At 35.2% G+C, this 19,592-nt stretch overlaps 3 protein-coding genes across 3 annotated transcripts; all 3 read right to left on the reverse strand.

Moving 5' to 3' along the window:
- Positions 1 to 6,671, reverse strand: LOC106119040 (glutaminyl-peptide cyclotransferase). Its single transcript, XM_013313876.1, has 5 exons — positions 6,401 to 6,671; positions 5,277 to 5,607; positions 3,826 to 4,058; positions 1,194 to 1,419; positions 1 to 242 (listed from the first exon to the last, which is right to left on the reverse strand). The coding sequence occupies exons 1-5, from the start codon at positions 6,491 to 6,493 to the stop codon at positions 91 to 93; spliced, it is 1,035 nt and encodes a 344-aa protein (XP_013169330.1). The 5' UTR covers positions 6,494 to 6,671; the 3' UTR covers positions 1 to 90.
- A 3,435-nt stretch (positions 6,672 to 10,106) lies between these two features.
- Positions 10,107 to 12,098, reverse strand: LOC106118902 (raffinose invertase). Its single transcript, XM_013313665.1, has one exon. It carries the CDS (start codon positions 11,974 to 11,976, stop codon positions 10,429 to 10,431), a length of 1,548 nt encoding a protein of 515 aa, XP_013169119.1. The 5' UTR covers positions 11,977 to 12,098; the 3' UTR covers positions 10,107 to 10,428.
- A 2,021-nt stretch (positions 12,099 to 14,119) lies between these two features.
- Positions 14,120 to 18,770, reverse strand: LOC106118839 (sorting nexin-8). The gene is made up of 8 exons (XM_013313595.1): positions 18,536 to 18,770; positions 17,683 to 17,900; positions 16,297 to 16,522; positions 16,028 to 16,133; positions 15,465 to 15,594; positions 15,270 to 15,371; positions 14,863 to 14,992; positions 14,120 to 14,531 (listed from the first exon to the last, which is right to left on the reverse strand). The coding sequence occupies exons 2-8, from the start codon at positions 17,883 to 17,885 to the stop codon at positions 14,379 to 14,381; spliced, it is 1,050 nt and encodes a 349-aa protein (XP_013169049.1). The 5' UTR covers positions 17,886 to 17,900; positions 18,536 to 18,770; the 3' UTR covers positions 14,120 to 14,378.
- Between the last annotated feature and the right edge of the window lie 822 nt (positions 18,771 to 19,592).

A 19,592-nucleotide genomic window follows, 5' to 3' on the forward strand; every position in this document is an offset into this window, starting at 1 on the left:
GTCTTTGCCTTGTCAATTTAAAAAGTTACGTCGTTTGAGCAAGGCGATTGCTTCGAGCCGCCATCTTGTCGGGTGACCGTAGTGTAAGTGCTAGGGATGAAGATGTAAGTACTCAGCGACGAACACTCGGAAGATTTTATTTAAATTATCTATGGTGTTAAAATCTAACGCGGACATATCGTCATCAGCTGTATGCCACACGTGCGGGAACGGATTGGGAATCACATGGACTACGTTTACATCTGGAAAAAAGAAAATATTACGTTAGTACGTAGCAATTTAATTGTATTACATTCCCTTTGGACCTTGAATATACTCCTACAGAATTTCTTTCTTTTTTTAACGCAATTGGAGTACGTTATTGTTTACATTTCATTCGGAACTTTGTGTAAATAGAATGTTGCCCTTTGAAAATGTAATCAACAGTTTTATTCCCCAAAGAAAACAAGGGCAAGACTCATATAATATTCTATTAGACTTTGTACATAGTGAGTTTTATGATTTTATTCCTAAACGTAGGATAGACTCTACTCGATGTGACTAGATTCTATTTATTGGTATTAAAATTTACATCTACGTTTTGGTCAGAACATTATTCTAGTTAGTTTAGTCATCACCATAAATATATAATAAATAAATAAATAAAAACTTTATATTTTGCATTGATAAAGAAAGTACAAATCATGTGTGAAAATGTTCTTATCGCGATTATCAATAACATGGTAGATTTGAAGCGAAAATCGCAATTGATTGATTTTCTGTCGTTACAATAAAAATCACGAGTTTCCTCACGTTCACTTTAAAATTTTCACAACAATATGTATTTACTCGTAAGTATATTTTGTAAAAAAATATTTATTAGTAATATACACACGAATAATAATTAAAAAACACAACTGAATTTTTGTAAGGGAGACGAAGCAGCGATATTGGGATTTACTCTTAGCGTTTAAATATAAGGGGGAACGTTGTACCAAATCAAATGCTCCCACCAAACATAAAAACTCTCCATGTAGACCCGCACTTTATACCTCTATAACATTTTGAGAAAAAATACAAATCGAACTAAACCTCATTCGGCAAAATTGCTTTAGTTTTTAGGGTAAAGGAAATCAAAATAGACGTTACGTACAATTCCGCATACATCAAAGTTCAGTTAGTAAATTATCTTACAAAAACAAAAGTTAACTTACTTCTCTTTAGGAACGGTACGTGATCATCATCAATGAAGGCACCGGAGCTCCTCAACCTGAAGTAGGTCTGTTCCTCTTTACCAACAGAGTACGCGCTCAGCTGACCCAACTCCGCCAGCCGCTGCTCAGCGCTGGCGAGTCGCACGTACCACTTCTCTGTCGCCTGGAAGTAGCTGTAGAACACCGGATCCGGACAACCCAGCAGGTCCAACAGAACTAGAACATCCTAATACACCAAGGGTCTTTAAAAGTTGGTCGCATATTTATTGGTTGGACAATGTTATCCACCAACACAACTTGATACATGATGCGGGTCTTTTTAAATTGGTTACATTATGATAGAGGAATAATATGTAAAGTCACCAGTACATCATGACACATTCGAAGTATTGCGAAATGTAACATGCAACCTTGCATAACGTGCTATAAAACGTTTCGCCGCTTATAACATGTTCACGGTGAAATGAGCACATTATTGCATGTAATGACAGCTGATTATTGTCGATGGTAGGTACAGTCCATAATGGTATATGTACTCTATGGAACTACATATTTATTTCTGTTGAAATACTTCTATTCATTTTATACTTACCGCCCGAAATATGCGTGATTAGGTTGATATAAGTCTGTTTTTTTATTGAAAAACGACGAATAAGGGACTACTACAAGACTATCTTACTAATATCATAAATACGAAGGTATAGATGGATGGATGTTTGTTAGAAGGTATCCCCAGAACGGCTAAATGGATACCGATGTAATTTGACACAGACGTAGAATTGTCTGGAAAAACACATAGGCTACTAACTTAGTTTTTTTTATATATAATAAGTTTTCTATAATAACTTTAATCTGGCCTTGATGGTAATTAGTAATTACTAATTCAAAACGTTTTTATAATATTCTACGTATTGATATCCTGCAATTCATTGGGCGTTTAATCCGTATATGCGTGATTGCTTTTTGGCTGTTTGTTATGCAAAGCATGAGACATGTACGGCTTACAACTAAGGACTGCTAAAGTAATGCATCTGCCATAGAAATAACACTAACCTTGTATTTTTTTACAATAGACATACTACTATAAGTCCAAAAATATCGTTTATTTATAGTCTGTTCAATCTACTCTGTATGGCAATCACGTCATATTTATTTCTTATCAAATTATTAAACACTATTACTATCATAGTATATAATTTGATAAATCTGCCTAACAACATTTAAATTATTCTCCTCCGTTCGCGTGGTATTTTTTTTATGAATAGCCTATGTGTTCTTTTTATTATATATATGATAAGATGGCAAACGAGCGAGCGGCCACCTGAAATCGCTGAAATAGCGAAGTGGCCATTGCCCATAGACATACGCAATTTGCATATGCGTTGCCTACCTTTAATCGACGGAGGAGAGGATGCACAGAAAGAAAATATTTTCCCTTCCGATGCATCCTCTCATCCGGAAAGTCCACTTACACTTCCCATCCTTTCCTTATAAGAAAAAGGGTGGGAAGAGAAAGAGGACTAAATTAGGCCTCCGGGACACACACTCATCAGACGAAACGCGGAATTGCTTCCACTTGAGGCGTGTCTTCTGTGTGGTCGTGGTATTTCACCGGGCAAGCCGGGACAATTCGTGCGAAGATGTTAAAGCGGGCGCTGCCACTGTTAAAGTCTTCCAGAGTATGTTCTATATCTGTGTAAATTTCATCAAGATTCGTTGAGCCGTTTCGGAGATACCTTCAAACAAACATTCATCTAACCATTAGCATTTATAATATTATAATAGTAAGATTTGAAAATACGTCTACACCGGATAAGGTCAGGTCATGTCGCCTTTATCGAATACCGATAACGAAAATAAAACGGCTATTAAACGAGTTTTAATGGAAAAAAATTAGTTTGATTTAGTCACATTTAAATATATTGATTTGTATCTTTTTAATGTGTCGTTAAAAAGCTGGTTTACATGGAAATGTAAGTCTTGCCTTATGTTTGTAGATCGTATTATTTTTAATACGATCATTTACCGATGGTTTCTAAGACCAAAATATCTACATAAAATATATAGTCATCTCTGTCATTATGTTTGACGAAACAGACATAGCTATATGATTTTAAAAAAATACTCAGAAACCCACGGTTAACGAGTTTAATTCAGTGAATAAAAATCATTACGTCATGCGAAAGTAATTGAGAAATCCGTAAGGAATAAACGAAAATCGAATCGATCAATAATGCTATTGAGATATAAAGATAATTTAGTTATTTACAATAGACACACTACAAGGCGAATGGGAAAAGGCGCAAAAACTGAGGTCATTCAAAGCCCGGCCGGACTTTCCGCGCGCATACTGAGCTGGAACTAATGGCTCTTACCAAGTTCAAGGTCCGCGACAATTTTATATAAATTACAGTTTAACAGATTAAATCAAATCAGTCAAAAGCGACTTTAAGGTGTTCATTTTTTTATTAGTTTAGTTAGTAATTATTAATACCGTTTTGCCTTTAGCATTTAACATTGCCACATTAAAATTAATCAGATAAATTATTGTGCCATAACCTAGCAACACAAACTTAATACCGTATATGTTCACGTGACAATACGAACATCATTAAATGCAAAAAGAACTCACCATTCTCTGCAAATGATTGGCGCCATCTTTAAAAGGCGTGACCTGCCACTGCTGCGCGAGATGTCGGGCGCCGTAGAGTGAATCACGCGGCCCCCACTGCCGGAATGCCTCCTCACCGTCGAAGAACAGCAGCATCAGGCTCAGGCGGTTCGTCTTCATCGCCTCCAGCTGCTTCGACATAACTTTTGCCAGGTTGATCATCATCGCGCATGGCACCGCAGAATCCGTTGCACCTAATTATAAATTAACAATTTTTGACACTTCTATGGTTAAGCTAAAAATATATAATAATTTTGAAGACAACGCCATCTATCGATTTTAAACGCACATACTATATATATCTGCAATAAATTAAGGTTCACGCACATTCTACCACTCCTCGCCCACATGACACCGCCCTGCCACGCGATAAGGGCCTTTACCCGCTACATCGGCTATGATACGATCGGCGAGGAATTAACGAGTCTTTTTGTCCATTTTCATCCAATGGGTGTTAAGAAATATCCACTAAGAATTACTATTAATAAGTATGACGTAAGCGACGAGCGTCCCGACAACAAGGCACCATGATTTAATTATTTATTAATTAAGGATAATTATATCGTGACGTTGATGAGACACCTACACTAATTGAACATCGTAGGCGTAGAAAAGTCTTACAAAACCCGGAAGTCTTTCTCTGGACCTTACTTTCCTTTAACTCCCACCTAATTAACTTGAACACTTTGTATTAACAAATTAATCTTCGGGCATACTTTAAATAATTACGAACTATTATTTAATTTTAAAGTAATTTTATTAATCTTACTATTTTACTTTAATGCGAAGGCTTAGATGGATGGCAAGAGTCAAAAAGGAAGCTACTAATAATGTTTTAAATACACGCGGACAGAGTAGCGGGTGACAGCCAGTTTGATCATATGTTTTTATCGAGTGCGTGCAGTGCAGTTTAATACCGGTTGCGATTGAAATGCGACGCTATGGTCTCTGATACAACTGCGTAACATACAACGTGACATCACGTCATATACACTTTTATAATAAGTATAAACATATCTTCGTTTTGACAATTATCACCATTTTTTTGACAGTTTGACCTTTATCATAATGGACTGGATTGTATAGCTTAGATATAGACATACAGAAATTTTACAAGCCGCAATGTATTTTTTATTTAAAAATTCTCATGTCACGATTTCACGATGTATGTCAGGGCTTATCTTTTGGTTTTTCCCATATTAATACCTGGCCCTGGACGAGATTTTTGGGGCGACCTATTTTTTGTTTCTGTGGAAGTTTTACAAAGACGGTATCTTAAGGGGCGTCGCAGTCGCCTCCTTTATGTCTAACCCTGGTGCCTGCGACGCCTTCTAACGCCAGGCGCCCTGGGCGTTCGCCCTACCTCACCCTACCTACTGTATATGCATTATAATATTAAAAAAAAAACTTACCCACAAACACATGTTCTCTTGTATATTTACTCTCATAGTGACAAGCAAGCACTAAGTACCTTTCTGCTTCAGGATTTAACTTGGCAATAATATTCCTAAAATTCAACGTCCCGAAAACAGGTGTCTTATCTGGGAAAATATCCTCGGTAACCTCCCAGCCTAAATCTTTCATCTGTTTGACAATAAAGTTGCCAACTTTCTCATGATTAGGAGTTCCCACCACTCTTGGTATGAGTATTTCATTTAATATGTCTTTAAAATGTGTTTGATCTGATAATTTTGCTATATTTTTAATATCATCATCTGTTAAGTCATTCGCTTCATGGAAGTTCTGTAATATTTATAAATCTAATAAATCATAATATAATATTATAAATGCAAATATTTCGATGGATGGATGGATGTTTGTTTGAAGGTATCTCCAGAATAGCTGAACAAATCTTGATGAAATTTGGCATACATATGGAACATAGTCTGGAAGAACACATAGGCTACTAATTATAATGCCGCGTGGACGGATTCGCAGGCGACCACTAGTTATTTGATAAAGAGAATATAATTTTCTACATCTTTAAAAAAATATTGTTATCTGCGTTTTATTAAAGAGAATGAAAAACATACCAACACAGGATAAATTCATTTATTGAATATTTTTTACATTAAAACATTACTAAACATGTATTATTAAATATCATTATAATAGTCAATATTAATTTTTCAAGAGTTTATTTACTTTTGATGTCCATGCTTTATTCTTAATGCAGCTCTAACAATATTAGTACTGCATGTCATGGATAGCCTTGTTATACAGCCTTTCTAACATGATTTCCTTGCAGTCTCATAGTTATTTCCAATTTTATTTATCCATTTAAATATATGCATGGTAAATACAATGCAACCACAAGCTTCTTTTTTATTCATTATTAAAATGAAAGTTTAAAAAATTAATAGAAAGTATTTTTGTAACACACAAAGTGTCTACTTTATCATAACTTAAAATCTTTGGCAAGTCTCACCTTTTACTTGACCTTTAACATAAGCTAGTGTGGTAAGAAATAAAATATAATCAACTCTTAAAAAGTTTAACACAGAAATTTTGATAAATAAAATTTATATACACTTACCTTTTCTTCATAAAATTTAACAGTTGCTTTCTTCGTACTTACGAACACTAAACTTAAGAAAAAAGTTAGAACATATGTAAATATCTTAACCATTTTTAAAATCTTTCACTTAACTTTCTTATAATTAAATGAACACAGTTTAATTACAAAACATATGTTAGAGAACCACGCACTATCACACTCGTATGTTTTTTAATCACGATAAATTCAGATTCATTCATTATCTACTCAACGTCTACAATACCCCACACCCTCTTGGCCCGCTCCCCTCGTTTGATGACGGAGGCGGAGGAGGAGAACTGGAACAGGAGTTTTGACGTTTATTTAGAATGTTGCCATACTAGGCTACATAATATCCTAACATTATGTGAAAACGCCACGTAATTTATAAGATTAGTTTTTGTTAATGGTATCTTTCAATACTTTTTGTAAAAAAATATAAAACGAAATTTTAGATTTTATTAAGGTATTCAAAGTAGTCAACTGCCTTTTTAATTTTGCCACCGAATCTCCCTATAACTAGGGAAATTTTAGAATTGCAACAAAAAGTTATCAAAGATTATGGACGTACCATCTGTAAAAATTCCATTGTTTATTTGGTTTCTATCGCGTTCGTAAACCGTGCAATCATATCACTAGAAAAAGCTTTAAAATATTGTAATTGCTTTTAAAATAATAGTTTTTATTTGGAATGATCTACCACACAAAGCAAGACGGATTTCAGGAGTTAAATAGCATGTCCGTCAATTTTTTTGTTGGTAGTTCGACTTTATGTATCTTTATAGAACGTTAAGCTTTGACGTATTTTCATGTGACGTTCAATAAAAATATACGGATAATATAACGGGAAATTAATAACGACTGAGCACACGAAAACTTCATATATACGACTGAAAATAAAACGCATAAGGTTGAAATTTCTGTAGCGCATCGCTTAATTTCAAACAGCTTTTCACTTAATAGATATCTGTGCTTAGTGCTTACGTATGAAAAATTTACGTGGGCGCCACCCACTTTCGTCAACAAACTCCCTTTTCAATACTTACTTTCAACAGAATTATTTTCTTGAAACCTTTTTTCATAGAATATGTGTAGGTATAATTTTTTGTAATAACCATTGACCGCTGAAGTATGGCCTTTGGAGGGGTTTAAACAGTTATATGAGACTGTGTAATTTGACGATATATGACGCCCCTTTCTCTTCTGCTCCAGCGCCCTGAGCGGTGGCCTAATTGTGCCCTATACCAACGACGGCTCTTACAGTTTACATACTTATTTACTTCCATAGCTGTTTAGGGCCTTAGCTGACTTCTTGTTTTGGTGTAATATGCTGACGCCACTCTAAGGAAGAAAGCTTATCCGATGCGACCTCAATAGTGAAAATGAGTCAGTCCAGGTCCAGTCACCATACAACTCACCCACATACATAGGCGTGGAAAACATTTCCGTGAGTTTCCGAGACCAAAATCTATGCAAGAACATATCGTCTTCCCTGTAGTTATCTTTAACAACATAGAGTTGGCATTTTGGCCTCAGAAACCTACGGTAAGTGTGTTAATTAACAATTAGGAATGACTAAAAAACACTTCTTGTTCCTAAACTTAGTAACCAAACTATACTCTCTAGTTCTATTGGAAGTTAGAAGCTACTTATTAAATAAATTATCCTGTAATTTTAATCACGCTAGATTTTCCCACTTTAATCAACAAAATATCTTTCTTTGAATCATGTGTTTGTCTAGTTGTATACAAAATGAATCAATAAATGAGTTAACAATACGGGTTCTATCGGGTTTCCCGGGTCGATTTGCCGGCTTTGGGAATCCCTGGACGAGAAGTAACGCACTAAGTCACGTACGCAATTTCTTTTTATCTTATTTCCTAGTATATACTTATTATATGATATATGATGCTATGCAGTTTTTAAATAAATAAATAAATAAAAATATTTTTTGCTTACTTAACACTATTACTGAGTATTGTTAGAATCGTACTAATATTATAAATGCGAACGTTTGGATGGATGTTTGTTAGAAGGTATTAAGGTAGATGTTTGCTGGAACGGCTGCATTAATCTCACTGAAATTTGGTTTAGATGTAGAACATAGTATAGAAGAAAATATAGAATAACAGTAATTTTAACAGTGGTAGAGCCCGCTTTAACATCTTCGCACGAATCGGCCCGGCTCGCCCGGTGAAATACCACGACCACACAGAAGACAGGCGTGAAGTGGAAGCAATTCCGCGTTTCGTCTGATGAGTGTGCGTCCCGGAGGCCTAATTTAGTCCTCTTTCCCTTCCCACCCTTTTTCTTAGAAGGAAAGGATGGGAAGTGGAAGTGGACTTTCCGGGTGAGAGGATGCATGGGAAGGGAAAATATTTTCTTTCTGTGCATCCTTTCCTCCGTCGATTAAAGGTAGGCAACGCATATGCGATTGCGTATGTCTATGGGCAACGGTCACTTCGCTATTTCAGCGATTTCGGGTGGCCGATTGCTCGTTTGCCACCTTTTGATATAAAAAAAAAAGAATAACATAACTATTTTATTTTTAAATCTCGGACTGACTCGCTAGTTCTTAATACAAATATCAAGTTCAAGGTTTCCGAACATTGAAGTAATTTAACTATGGATATTATTGGATACTGTCAGACAGATTTTTGTGTGTATATACAAAATACTGAAATTATGAACCTTAAGTTTTTTTTTATCGAAACTTGATTTGTCAATTATCGGAATATTATTTTCTGGCGGTCTTACGTAACGAGTTGTCTTCGTCGGTATTTTTATAAGAAAAGAGTCTCTTTAAAAAGTTTCTTTAAGAAAATAATCTTCTAATCTCTTTTTGATGAGACAACTTATGTCCAACATACCCAATTTTAACTGTACAGTTAAAACTGATATTTGCCTTTACAAAACTGAGATAGGTACAGTTTTACTGACAGTTCGCCTGCGGTTTAACTGCATAGTTCGATTTTTCTAGTTAAAATAGTTGGTGTCTAGCAGGTTTTATGAATTAGATAACATTTAATTTTATAAATTTCAAGTGCTTTGAGATTTTTTGTCACTAACAATGAACTAAAAACGTCTTATTAAATTTGCCAACGTCTTCTTTATATCACTTCGCTTGCGGAATTCGAAGTATTCAATATAGCAAGCTTGTTTGAGTTAATTTCTTGTAATTTTCCTGCTTTAATTATCATTTGCCGCATTGGGTTTTTGCGTATTTAACTTTGTTTATCGAATTAATGGAACTTTATTGATATTCGAAGAAATACGAAAACGATACAATTTGTTGTCGTTTATCTATACATATGTCCATAAAACGTTTTTAATTAAACCCAAAATCTATATATATAAAGGAAAGTCGTGTTAGTTACACTATTTATAACTCAAGAACGGCTTTATTGATACGGCTGAAAATTGGTGAGGGGGTAGCTTAGAGCCAAGAGACGGACATGGGATACTATTAATTCATTTTTTTTTCATACAATATAAATGCGAATGTTTAAATGGATGTGATGTGGATGGATGGGTGGGCTACACTAATTAAGTTTTTTATATATCCACTCGGACGGAGTCGCGGGCGACAACTAGTATGTAATATTATGTATATGTTTACCGATATTTAGGGGTGGCAGCAACGTAAATAAATGGAGTCATTGACATAATAACTTTTTAACTTTAATAATTAATTTGTTCGCTTTCTCTCCTTGTTAATACAATTTACAACAATTATTATATCATACAAAACTACACATTTACCATATTTGCCTTTCCATGTACTTAGTAACTTACATATTAACTATATACATCTATGTCTTGTTTGCAAATGTAAATAAAAATGTTTGCAAACAATAGCACTCCTATTGGTAATCAGTATACAAACACTTTAGTGTATTGTCCCACGATTGTCTTCCTTCAAACAATCAAAAAACAAATCCCTTCGAAAAATTAAACTGTTGGGAAACCGCAAAATGACTACAAATCTTGCATGGATGACTCAACTCACTTAAATCATAAACTATTCCTCAATCAGCCACATCTATTTTAAACTTGTTCGATATCTTCGTTTTCTTTCTACCCTTCATGGGCCTCTTGTTGCTGTGTCCAATGCTCTTCCGCAGCCGATACTGCAGAATATGGAGTTGTGTGTCGCCCGACACTCGCACTCGTATATCCTTTTTTGGGTAAATGCGGCTCGTGAAGACTACGTCCCCATCACCACAGAACAACTCCACAGAGCTACCATCCATAAAAATCCGCCAGTGTATGTAGCCGTTGGGCGCCCACTCAGCTATACGCAGCCCATCCGGCCCGCCACGATCTAAGCTCACGTGAGCATGGTCCGCGTGGTACCCGATGGATAACCTACCGTCTAACCCCCACTCAAAAATCAGCCCAACGTACGAAACTATTGCACTCGAATTCACTATTAACTCGAAAGATTTCGTCCCGGCGATAAACATCTCTCCGGGTCCGTACCACGCGTCCTCCAAGATCTCCGCGCGCAGCTCCACCATCTCCCGCACAGGCGTCATGATGAGCCGGCTCGAATCCGATAGACGTAATTCTCTTACAATCGTCAACATACTAGCCCAACCGTCTTTGGACTCGAGAAACTCACTTCCCCACATCCCGAGCCACGCCACCAGCAGTCTTCTGCCATCCGTAGAGAGCATGGTCTTTGCCGCATAGAAATCGTGTCCATAATCCAGCTCAGTGAAAGTCGTCGTCGATATTTCCAAATCTTCAAATTGCCCCAGCACATAATCGAAATTACCGACGACGTAACCCGTTTGGTAAGGATTCCTGAATCTGTATCCTTCGCCTTTGATACCCTGCACCGAAAATATCAAAATATGTTGTCCATCCATTAAAAACATATCGGGATTTTCCCACATGCTTCCCATGTCCCCCATGGACTCCGCTATCGTGCCATCCAGCTTCCAGTTAAACATGTCGCCGGAGGTGTACAGTATTAACTTTCCATTTCCTTCTCTCGAGGTCGTCCCAATCATCATATACCAAGTGTTACGAAATTTCCAAACTCTTGGGTTTCTGAATTCGCCCACACCATGCGGAGCTTCTCTTATGATAGGGTTGTATATATATTTTTGGAACACGACTCCGTCACCGCTCAGTGCTAGGTTCTGCGTCTGGAATGTTTCGTTGTCTGCTATGACGGTTCCGGTATAGAATAAAGTAAGATAATCGTTATGCACTAGTGCGGTTCCGGATTGGCAGCCGTGCATTTCGTAATACTCCCTCGGCACGATCGCCGGGGGAAAGTGGGTCCAGTCCACGAGGTTAATGCTGACAGCGTGCCCCCAGTGAATGTGACCCCAGTAGCCATTGTACGGATGGAACTGGAAGAACATGTGGTACTGCTTTTTAAAGAAAGCAAAGCCAGTCGGATCACTGACCCATCCGTTGGGAGATGATATATGGTATATCGGTCTATACTTCTTCTTTCCGGCATGTTTATTTCTCTTGACATATGCTTCGACGTGCGACAAGCCGTTCGCGAACTCCGGAACGACAACGGCCAGCCACAGGAGCGGCACGCAGAGTTCCATCAGGACTGGAGTTCGCGCGGGTACTAACCATCATGTTTGTGACGAAATGTTTTGAATAACAACATAGACAATAGACGGCATCATCAGCCGGTACACAATGTTACACGGACTCACTTTGCGGACACCAAAAATAAACAGTTACGCAATTTGAATTAGGAAAGAATCAATATTCATAAGACAGAAATCATTGCACACAATATTCAGATGGTTTCATATTAATCCATTAGTGCATAACGTTCGATAAATCGGACGCCAATTAAATTGTTATAGGAGTTATATATATTTTACTAACCGTTTATTTTTTTAAACAGTAGTGTAATATATATTTGAAGTGGTAATACTGTTGTTATGACATTCCGGGAAGCATAACGTCCGATTTGTCGGACGGGCTATAAAATCTAAACTTTCATATTGACTAAATATTTTATATAATTTAATGGTAAAATTCACTCGAAATGAAATTATATTACTTACAGTGATCATAAGGAAAAAGGCGTTAATAAACTTTATGCACTAATGGGTTAACATAGTATTTGCTTTATTAATCAACATTTTTTTTTTGAACGAGGAACAATGTATTCCAATTGATTATCTGCAACTTGAAATAATAAAAGTCTTGTTCATTATTAAATTATTAAACTTTATTTTATAAAGTCTTAAAACTATAAAAATAAATGTCATTGATGTTTCCAATTTGACAAAAAGAACAGTTTTCTGTAAATGATATTAAATATATCACAGTATATATTCACGTTTGGTAATATTTCAACACTGGAATTACAAATTTTCTAGTAAACAAATAAAATCTGATTTTGTTAGTCAAACATAACCTAGACAAAACATGTATCTTATATATATCTTATAATATCTTATATACATATAAAATTCGAGAAAAATATGATAATTTATTGTTAAATTTAGTATTGAATACAAAGTCTTTAATTATCTGACTCGAAGGACCTCGAGCTACCAATGAGCTACGCTGCAAAAATAATTGTTTTTTTAATTTCCCCACTAAGCTGTCGATTTGCTTTGTAAATAGCAGCTAGGATTTTTAGTAATTTTATATATTTAATAATTTTCAAACAGATTGTGTCCAAAAAATTTTTTATTCATAACATTTCAAAGTAAGTCAATTTTAATAGTCAACTATTAGGGTGTTTCCTATTGGGTCGATCGGCCTACCGATCAATCAGCTCAATAGGTAACAGCCAACATTATTTGCTTGCTCAAACAACATAAAATATACTCAAAAAATACATAATTGATATATCCAAAACCATGTTCTTAATTAAAAAAAAAAACTTAACACCAATTCCACGTAACATTTTTTTATTCATTTCATTCTTGGAAGACAATTTTTTTTATGTTAATTTACTAATATTTCTTGCACCATTCCAACTAAGCTCCACTTGCGCTCGGACATGGTTTACCTGACCACATGATCGGAAATCCGTACCCTTAACCACTAGGCTATTGAGGACTAAAATATATGTCTTTTATTATTCTAAGATTATATATTAATAAATGTATATAGAGGCCTTTATATAGCAGCCATAATTAATAACTATATCTTTGTAAAAAGCACCATATTATACGTGAGTCAATTCATCTTATATATGTAAGCTATAAAATCATATAAATGAATGATTATATAAATATAAAATGCCCTACCGTTGGTTTCTCAAACCAAAATCTCTATATAAAACAACGTCATCCGTCAATATCTTTTACAAAACCTATAAAATATTTTAAACGAAGATTTTGGTCTCAGAAAGCCACTGTTATTCCTTCTCATAAAATTCGGTTATCTTTTATTATGCTTGAGTTATTTTTTTGGAGTATTACGATAAAGTTGTCTTCATAAAACTATAAATATAGAATACTGTATTTATGTATAATTCTCTCATTCTTAAAATAAATAATAAAATATTTGTATAATTTTAATTCATTCGAGGCAACAGATATAATAATATTAACATCGTAAAAGATTAACAAAGCGAGAAAATAAAGCTTTAAAGTAGAAATATGTTGGACAAAATTTCTACTTTAAAGCTGTTATAACGTGTGTGACTGTTTTTTATTTAATTTTAAGGATTTAAGCATTTAAAATATTGTGATAAATAAAAAATGAAAACCGGTATTGTTGTTCTAAAAGTTTTCGCACTAAATTGGAACAAAAGTGACACGAAAAATCAAGTATTATTTATTTCAAACGAAAGCCTAATATAAACAATGCATCTCATCTCACATATTAGGCCAAAATTTACAATATCCAAAATATAAACATAATTCATGTAACAATTTGACAATCACTAATCTATGATGGCCGCCATGTTGAAATTTGTCAGTTTACTACATTAGAGCTTTCATTTGAAACAGATTATATGCATATGTGATAGTTATTTTGTTTTGTTTGTATGTGTGTATGTGAGAGCGGAGTGCAGGTCGGCCCACAGTGTGGCAATGCGCGAGTGTGCGACGCCGTGCGTGCGCAGCGGCTCCTGCAGGCATTCCAGCGCCGCCAGTGCGTACGCGCGAGCCACGCGGCTCTCCTTCATTGTGTACCACAAATCTCATAAATATACACGTTTTAAACATAAGGAAATAACTATAAGTAGTTAAGATAGAACTAGTAAATAAAAGATATTACTTTTATTTTGATAAAGAAGAAATTCATTTAAATATTTCTTTTAAACTGCCTTTTATAGATAATCAAAATGTATGGTAAAAATCTTTACATTTGTAAACAGTGACAATCATAAGAATCAAAGCTCTATCAAACGAACGGTTTGGTTAAACTTAAGCTAAATGACATAAAAAATCTTAATATCGTTTATGACAGAACAGTTCATATAAAGATCGAGAATTAAAAAGAAAGTTTACCTCTAAGCAGCAGGTAAGGGCAAACCGATGTCGTTTGCGCAATAAGGTGGCGGCGGCCGAGTGCGCCTGCGCAGCTGCAGCGGCCGCGCGCTCGCCGTGCAGCCCGCGCGTCAGCCGCCCGCATAGCTCCCTGACACACATACACCCACACTCACACACACATATCTAATATGAACAGAAGTGAGATACACTTGGAGTGACGTCTCACTCAGTCAATTGTTGACTGTCGCGCGGCGTTCGTGAAAAAATGTATCCCTGCGCGTCCATCGCAGCGAAACATTTTTTTTAAATTATCAAGGAATTTTATTCCATAACTTCAAATAAATTTCTTATGTAGGCACAACAGATTACTTTTATTTTTAAGTTTGAAAATATAGAGAAATTTATAAAGAATTAAAATAGCACACCTGTACGCTCCGAGGGCATCTAAGGCCAGCAGTATTTTAGCACCTGCGCCGTACTCATAGTCCACCTCCTCTATGGAAGATTCACCCATTGTTGTAGCTAGACTGATGAATTAAAGATAAAAAACCTATTTCATATTTGCGTGTCAGTTCCATAGTGTCCTAGAATGGGTCTAAACAAATTATTTCCCAACTTACTCAGCAGCAGTCTTGATGGCATGCCTGACGGCGAGCCAGGCGGGGGGCTCTGCGGGCGCGGTGGCGAGCGCGCTCAGCGCCGCGCCCAGCTCCCTGATGTCCGCGCGCTCCGCCTCGCACCGACCCCCCACTGATAATACACAACCGTACCATATTACCTGATCACTTACAGATATTTATATTTCTTGTAGGCATTGGTCCATGTGCTAAAACAGTTATAAACTAAAATATAAAGTACTAAAACACTCATGTATATTTATGCAGTGTCGGCACCGACTAGTTTCGAGGTCGTCGGTTCCCTTCATATGGGTAAGGGCTCAAAACTTGACATATGAACATAGTAGTCGGTGCCGACACTGGACGAACATACGTGTTTTAGCCGTTCATATATTAAATTATGCTCATATCTCACGAAAGTTTGAATAATTTATAATGGTTATGATTACTTTCTTTCATGGTTGAAAAAGTAGACACGTATTGGAAAGGGAACTTTAATAAGTACAAAAAATAGTAAAATTCAATCTAGGCAGACATTTGATGTGATAATTTTAATTACAACCAACCTCTTTCGAATATTTTATATAATCTGTTAAGTCCTAGCTGCACCAAACGTAGCTGCTCCTGCTCTGATACGAAAGCTGCCTGCATTTCATCTATAGAAATTTGGGCCTGGAAAGAACAATTTGTTTTTTTTTAATTTTAAAAAATAAAAGAAACTTGAGTTATTATTTTTAACACTACTGTGTCAGTTCAGATAACAGAGTTCATAGGTCACATTTTAAAAGGATTTTTACAGGCGCGGAGCCATCTCTTTAAAGAAGAACGAACTTACTGGAGATTCATCTTGGGTACCAGCCAGTACGAATTCATCATGCTTCGGCTTATCCAACCTTGAAGACGATTCACAGAGGAAGGTACGTAAGTCTGCGTCGTGCGCGAGCACCGGATGTCGCGCCACGAGGGTCAGCCAACGCTGGAGCGCTGCTCGTCGCCGCTGCAGGAAAACAGGGCTGCCACCGCCGACTACCACGCGTTTAGGTGGCAAGCGGCATACAGCGCTGTTACAATCGATTTATATAATGCCGTCGCACAGTAGTGCTCACTGGCGCCAGTTAGTGTTCACATTATGCCAATTGTATGCCAGCTCTGATCTTAAGCGCTACTATCCTACTATACTGGCATAATGTAAACCAAACACAACTGACAAGACCTCTGTAGACATGAAATATGGTGGCCAGTATTACTTGGCGAATAATACTGGCCGCTAAGATTTTTTCTTTTTAGGGTTTTTATCAATCAGTGCATTTTTAAAACTTAACACTGACTACTAACACGCCCTTAGTTGCTAAATACTACAACATCTAAGCCGACAGTTTTGAGATTAAGCAAAACTACACAAAAACTACTATCGCTTTAAATTATTACCTAGTATTTCCATCAACATCAAATTAAACAAAAAATATGTATTATTTTTTAAGTTTATTATGATAATAAGCTCTACAATGTAATAAATGGGATAAATATTTTTTTTTATCAACAAACAATTAATTGAACCAAGGTCAGTTAGTTCACAATGATAGTGATAAAAACATACATAATTGCAAAGGTTTATTTTTACCAGAGAACGACAAAACAAACTGATTGTTTACTCGATGATTAAATGTAGCTTAATACTATCAAGCATTTTTAAATTTAGTAGCAAACCGGATGTTATGAAATTGTTGTCAACATACACATGTGTGGTTAAGGGTATTTTAACATATATTATTATAGTAATTTCCAAATAACTATGAATGTTATTCATTAAACAACCAGAGTGCCTAAGATTTGTAATCTCTAACCATTCTTCTGAGTAACAAACATGAATAGCATTCACCATATTGATGTTAAGACATAATAAAAACAGTTATCTTAATAATTACACATCTATATATATAAAAGAAAGTCGTGTTAGTTACACTATTTATTACTCAAGAACAGCTTTATCGATATGGTTGAAAATTGGTGAGGAGGGAGCTTAGAACATGGAGATGGACATAGGATACTATTTATTATATTTTTTTCGAATTTATGCCTTTTTATTTAACTTACTAATATTATAAATGCGAATGTTTAGATGGATGGGTGGGCTACACTAATTAAGTTTTTTTTATATATCCACACGGACGGAGTCGCGGGTAACAGATAGTATGTATTATAATAAAATTTATTTACTTACCGATAAGGATATTTAGCACAAAAAACATCACACAGTTGAACAAACTCATTATATCTGCGGGTCACAGTTGTTCCGTGTCTTCTTGAGCTTACGTAATATTCACAATGCTTTAGTATTAATCCTTTACGTTCTGGTACTAATTCTACACTAATTACATCTGTTGCCTCGAGGTCTTCAAATGTTATTATATCCAAATTAGTCATATTTACTTGTTGTAACTGAAAATAATATATGATATAAAAAATAAGGTGTAATATGCTTATATCATATGCCTGATAAAAAAATGTATGTTGCAAAAGTGGGTGGAAATATGCGAAAATATATATTCACTACAAACATTGGATTCATTTTAAACTGTTATGTATTAAAAACTCCATCCTATACACAATCCAATTCAATGAAAAATATTATTGATGTATTAGAATAAAATTGGTGCAATAGAAAATGTAACTTTCATATTTTAGTTGCGAGACACAGAGATTCTAATGATGGGAAGAAAATAATTGAGTAAAACATTGTATCACCGCACCATGACAGTCTAAGACCTAGTGTTAATTATTTCTAATATAAGTTTTTTGATTAAATTGATAATTTGTTCTCAAATAATGTGCAAAACTGTCTACTTTCATGTTTATTTCTTTGGCCTGTTCTGAAGTTCTTATTTATTGTGAATAAGATAAACTTGGGATGATCCCAAATTGTCCATTTCATCATTAGGAGGAATCTTTTAAAACAAACGATTGATTTTAAAAATTTGTCCTATAATTTAATGTGATTAATAAAATTATTTTTATAGGACAAACTTAAAAAAAGGTAAATTGATTTGCGTAAAAATAATTAAGCATAAACTTACTTGTCTTTTTTTTAAGTATTTGTTTTGTCAAACTTTAAATGATCCAAACTAAGTCAAAATTAAGTTAGAACTAAGTAAAACATTTGCAACTTTCAAATCGTAATAAGAATCAATTTCCAAACTTTCTTTGGCATTAATTTCGGCAACAGTACAGCTGAAAAGGAACTTTGTTTATTTTATTTACAATGTCACTTTTATAATTAAAATAAACCTTTAGAAATATTTCGTAAATAAAATTCCGCCAGCGCGGAAAAGTTAAGTCACGTTCAGAAATTAGCAACTTTGTTCGGTTCGGAAACCTCAATTTCATATAATTTGATATTTCCAAAAAAAAAATATTATCACTTACTTATTATTTTGTAAAAGTCCTTGTTGTATTAATTCAACTCGTGATATATAAAATGCCCCAGTTTCTATTAATTCACCGTGCCAGTCTTGTCTCCGCGGTCTTCTAACACTATCGAAGTTTTTCGGAATAAGCTTTCCGTTCACGAAGTTCCACCGTAGTTTGAAGCTTCTAAAATACATTTCTTTTTCATTTTCAATTCGTTAACTGCTATATTTATTTATTAAAAGTGCCAAATACCTTGTCACTGCAAACACACAATCATAAGGTTTTGGGTAATTCAATTTCCTAATAGCATCTTTAAGATTCAAGTACGAAATAAAAGGAGAAGTCGCTTGAATTAAAACTATTACTTTTGCTTTTGGTGTGGAGGCAATAAATTCCTCCACGCCCCAAATTGACGGAGCAAAATGTGATGCTGTTATAAAACTTCGTCGAAAAGGTGAAGCACCATCTAAAACAGTTCACGTTTTTATTAAAACCCCCAAAAATACAGTTTTATCACATGAAGATGTATCCCCAAAAACAACTAACATTTCAAAGCTTCCAAAGCAATCAATGGGTGATCAGTAGATACAGTAATGTTTGATAATCCCGCTTTTCTCGCCGTTAAAATAGATCGTGCTAAAAGACTTAAACCACCTACTGTCTGTAGATTTTTAAGTCGTATACCTTTTGAACCTCCTCTGGCTAGTACGAGTGTAACCGTTT

Source organism: Papilio xuthus, unplaced genomic scaffold (assembly GCF_000836235.2).
Source record: "Papilio xuthus unplaced genomic scaffold, Pxut_1.1 DF827542.1, whole genome shotgun sequence".
Taxonomy (NCBI): Eukaryota; Metazoa; Arthropoda; class Insecta; order Lepidoptera; family Papilionidae; genus Papilio; species Papilio xuthus.